The following is a 5,176-nucleotide window of genomic DNA, read 5'->3' as shown; positions in this document are numbered from 1 at the left end:
CAATTAAATTTTTGTATTATATACAGTATAGGGGGGCATTTATCATCCTGGTCACATCTCTTGCATGCAGTAAACGTTCACAACTCGAGATTTAAGTGTGACTGACTTACTATATTTTAGTGGTTGATGACTTCAAGGAATCTGCCGCTAAGAAAAGCTGTATAGTACAGTAAGCAAAGTGACAGTTTGCACAGCCAGCCAGGGTTTTTACCTTCAGCAGCCCCATGGAGGAGAGAGCAGATGAATGGCATTGGTTGTTCTGTTTGGTTGCACTGCCTGTGTTTTCCTACCGCTGGAGGCTTCTCTCCCCATTAGCCGACCAAACACGAAAAAGTTTAATCAAATGAGTTTCGGAACCCAGAGCTGACAACTCTACCCTGCCTGACCCCATCGGTGGTGGGTCCGAGTGACTGAGTATAGGAGTCAGACCCCAATGCAGATATGTCCAATGTACAAGATTTCCAATTGTGGATGAGTTATACAGTACAACTTAAAAGCTACTACACCATGCTGGCTGTGCAGTATTTATTTAAGCTGATCAAGTGTGCAGCTAGAGATGTAATTGGCTGGGCTTTGATCTGCTGGTTGTAAGCTACTGGAGATCTGGTGCAGGACGGGGACAATGATTTCCTGCTTTCTGCAGCCAAAGATCAAAGCAAGGGCTGCCGCTTCACTGAAGCACCACGAGGGGGTATGGAAATGAGTTGGGGGAATCATGGAGCAAGGAAATGGGCATTTTTCTTTAAGGCTCTAGAACAGTGGTTCTTAAAAAAAAAAAAAAAAGGAGCAGAGAAAGCGCTTCTCTCCTGGGTGGCCGGAAGCCGCTAGGCGACCCCTGGCAAATCGTCATTCGACCCCCCCGAAGGGGTCCCGACCCCCAGGTTGAGAACCACTGCTCTAGAAGATATGTTGTCCGCACACCGTTCTGCTTCGGAATGTCCTTTTTATTCGTGCTCCCCTCTCTCCACACGATTTACATAAAGGTGCACCATCTTAAAAACTGGTCTGCACCATTTCTTGCTTCTGCAACATCTGATGCTATTTTCTGCCGCAATCTATCTTGCAGCACATTTGACTCATTTTTTTAAATGGGGGCAGTCATTCACTAATAGTTTGCACTATGGCAGCAATTTTAAGTGCTCCGTTACAGAGACTCTAACACTTGTTTTTTTTTTGTTTTTTTAAACGCACATTCCTGTGCGGCGACAGCTTGGAAGTCAATGCAGCTCTATTGCTAAATATACCCCTTTTTGTATTTTACATGCATGTAAACATGTACTGCTTCACCCAAGAGGTAAGATGTACCCCCACCTATGGAATACATATGCAAAGTGTAGTAAAATGCATTACAACATGTGAAAATTAATATTGAAAATGCATGTATTCTTGTTAGCAGAGGTGTGTACATGGGACATAAGTCTTGGACATAAGTCCAATTGAACTTTCCGTTTAAATGAGCTAAATACATTCCAAGTGCATCAAAACAAAAGGTGTTCAATGTCTTAGTTTGTTTTCGATACAAGGAAGCCACAGCCTTAATGGAAAAGCCTGCCCTCTGCCAGCATGCTACATAGTGGTTCTCTTGCTCTGTGTGAAAACGGTGGTCCATCTTTCTAATGATTGATTGGTGTGAAAATTGATTATCACTTTCGACCGCAGTGACAAGAGTTCAAAAGGAACATGTTGGAAAATGTTTCTCGATCAAATGAAATGATGTTTTCGTTCGGCAAACTGCATTAATTCCTGAACAAAATATCGTGTGACCCACACCACACCGCACCCACAATAAACTGTATTGTCTTACCAATTCATGTTTAACTAACAAACTCTTTTTTTTTCTGTTAGGTGACCGGAGGTTCCAGTGGTATCGGAAAATGTGTTGCCATTGAATGCTTTAAACAGGGTGCTTTTATTACTTTGGTAGCACGTGATGAGGTAAAATAACTGTCATTATTCCAAATTTTGTAATTAGTCAGGTTTTTGCAGGAATTGTGTATGTTTTGCTAATGAATAATGTAAATCGCAGTGAAGGGAGAATCAATATTGACAAAATAATGTAGTCAAATATATCCAGTAGATTATATAGTAGATGTATCTAAAACCAACCAGTTTTGGTTTGTGTGGAACTGTTTAACATTTTGTTTAGGATTTATTGATGTCTTGTCTGCCCACTGGGGAGAGGTACCTTGATTTGTTTGTCCTGGTGGCCATTGTTATTGGGATAGAAAGTGATGGAAAATCCAAAGTTTTATGCCTGCCACTGGAACAGGAATAAAGAGGTAAATCTTCCAATGGGGACACCTGTCCAGGTGACTGCTGTCTGAGTATTTGCTTCTATTGTTTCTGGTACAGTTGGTGAATAAAAATCTCAATTGCACACAAACCACAAAAAAAAGAATATGACTCCAGTTTTAACTATTCCATACTCTACCAATAACTACATTAAAAAAATGTTCTACTTTAAAAGCATAGTTCACCTTTTGCAAAAATGTATCATAGGCACCCACATAAATAAAAATAAAATGTGCTTTTTAAAAAAAATGTTTTTGCATTGCAACCACAGTGTAATGCAGGTGCAATGCACAGGTTCCTGCACTTGTAGTCCATTGTTTTATGTCCTAAAACAGAAGGTCTGTAACTCTATACAAATCTGGGGTAACTTGTAAACAATGCACAGGCTCCTGCACTTGTAGTCCATTGTTTTATGTCCTATAACAGAAGGTCTGTAACTCTATACAAATCTGGGGTAACTTGTAAACGATGCACAGGCTCCTGCACTTGTAGTCCATTGTTTACAAATTACCCCAGATTTGTACAGACCTTCTGTTATAGGGCTGGAGGAGATAAACAATGGACTACAAGTGCGGTGATGTCATACTTTTATTCCATTGACATCTGTAAATCCCTCTGTGGAAAATGGGACTTTTAGTCATCCCATCGTGGTAATATCTCCTTCGCACACCATGCCGATATACCCCTTTCAGTTGGGTGCTGGAACCGCTAGTGGATGGCACCATGGCATACTAGTGAGATATGTTGTCCGCACTTTTAGCTTGAAAAATATTTATTTTTAATTTTGTTTTACGTCCTTGCAGCATGAAGTCAAATGGCAGCATTTCGGAACCAGGCAGGGGGTGTACCTTTGTCATGTGAAGTGTTAATAACCTGTTGTGCTTAGTATGCTTAGTATGATTTAACAAGTGAACAAGTTTTGAAAAACAAAAACACCACCCCTGACCTCATAATAATGACATCAGATACCTGCCAGAGTACTTGTCAAAAGAACATAAACAGATGAATGATGTATCTCTCAAACTGCCCAATCTATTCTCCAGCTATGAGTAAGGCAGAAACACATCAGCAGTTGTCTTTTGTATAAATGCATGTGGAATAAAGCTTGATGTATTATCAGATTTAATTTAATTTGAAGATTATCGTGTGCTGGTTCTACAGTTTTTTTGTGCCCAATCTATTGTACAGTCCCTTGATTGGTGCGGGTGTCCTTGTATGTTCCAACAGTAACCCCAGTCCCTGGTGGTCTTTGGGGTTGTGAAAATAGTGATTGGTGCGCTGGAACATCTGGTGCCGGCTGCTGCAGCCATGGTGACCAGGACGTCCAGCGCACCCATTTCACTTCATGCTGCAAGAACGTCAATCTGATGATGGTCTGACCTGTATCTTGATGAGTATGTGTGACATTTGGGCTGATTTACTATAAGAGTTTCTTCACAGAATAAATTGTGTTAATATTCATTACAATTATACGATCATGTGCAAATGAAACGGGAATTTGTTTTTCTTGTGATCGGATAATTAAAGGGAACATGTACACAATTTATGGTGTGGAGATTCTTAATTCTTTTAGTAACTCTGCCTCATTGCCTTGCAGTTTTAGTTTTGCAACTGTGTTTCAATTTAGTTTTCCCAAGATATACTTGTGTTTTATGGAGTTTGCTTCAGAGGAAAGGTCAAATATAACCTGAAAAATAGATGACTGTGCATGGTGCTGGACTTCAACCTGTATTATCAAATTTGTTTTTTGAACTGTACTGACCTCTTGCCTGTGAACTAAAGATCTTCTTCAGAACATAGACATGTCTGGCTGATGGCCTTTTTGTGGATGTTGATTTGCCTTGTGTTTTTTTTTTTTTTTTCATTGCAGATCAAACTAGTTCAAGCCAAAAAAGAAATTGAAAAGCATGCTGTAAATGACAAACAGGTAAGACTATGATGAAATCGTTGTAACATACCTTTTTACAAAGGTGGAATGGAATAAGGTATGGGTAATATAAACTTAAAACCAACATGCGTAATATCATATACAGTAATACCTTGGTTTAAGAGCATAATTCATTCCGGAAGCATGCTTGTAATCCAAAGCGGTTGTATATCAAAGCGAATTTCCCCATAGGAAATAATGGAAATTCAGATGATTGGTTCCACAACCCAAACATATACATATAAAAATGATTACCATACTGTACTGTAATATAATACTGTACAAAATATAAAGAAAAATAAACCAATTACAGGTACCTTTTGTGGCTGGTGTGAGGGAGACGAGAGAGAGGAGAATTATTGTGTAGGACGACTTTCACTATCCCTAGCGGAATCGCTGCTATCTCTTGGCTCAATGGAATCTTTTTCATTTCGTGAAACCTTGACAAGGAATCTATCCAATGACACTTGCTTTTGCCTCCTTTTGAAGATTTCGCGGAAATGTGACATTGCATTGTCGTTAAACAGCTACAGCCTTATTCGGGTGGTGCTTTTCTACAAAATTGTTCACTGTTTCCCACATTTTACACATCTCCCTAATCTTATTTGAAGTGAGGGATTCCTGTCCCTTTTATTCTCATCCTCCTCTGCAGACGAGATCTCCTCCATAACCTCTTGCTGTTGCTCGCAATGCAGATGCATCAGTTCGTCAGTGGTCAGCTCCTGGCCATGTTCCTCCACCAGCTCTTGAATGTCGTCCTCATTCACATCCAGTCCCATGGTCTTCCCCAAGGACACAATTTCATCGACAACTGGTGACTCCTGTTCATAAGCAGGCCCCTCTAATCCATGTCCAAAAACGCATCAGGCTACAGCTTTCTCCAAGCAGAATTTAGGGTTCTCTTGGTGACCCCATCCCAGGCTCTATCGATGATCTTGAGGCAGTTCACGATGTGAA

General features: G+C 40.2%; 1 protein-coding gene across 1 annotated transcript in view; it reads left to right on the top strand.

Annotated features, from left to right (window-relative positions):
• KDSR (3-ketodihydrosphingosine reductase) overlaps positions 1-5,176 on the top strand; it is a 22,949-nt gene that overhangs the window by 3,160 nt on the left and 14,613 nt on the right. Inside the window, exons 3-4 of the mRNA XM_018564669.1 lie at positions 1,846-1,935; positions 4,163-4,219. Of these exons, the coding sequence (XP_018420171.1) occupies positions 1,846-1,935; positions 4,163-4,219 (147 nt within the window). The remainder of the gene's footprint in view (positions 1-1,845; positions 1,936-4,162; positions 4,220-5,176) is intronic.

Source organism: Nanorana parkeri, unplaced genomic scaffold, assembly GCF_000935625.1.
Source record: "Nanorana parkeri isolate BGI_ZX_2015 unplaced genomic scaffold, ASM93562v1 scaffold771, whole genome shotgun sequence".
NCBI lineage: Eukaryota > Metazoa > Chordata > Amphibia > Anura > Dicroglossidae > Nanorana > Nanorana parkeri.
Note: the sequence above shows the minus strand (reverse complement) of the source record. Positions and strands in the feature narration are given on the sequence as shown.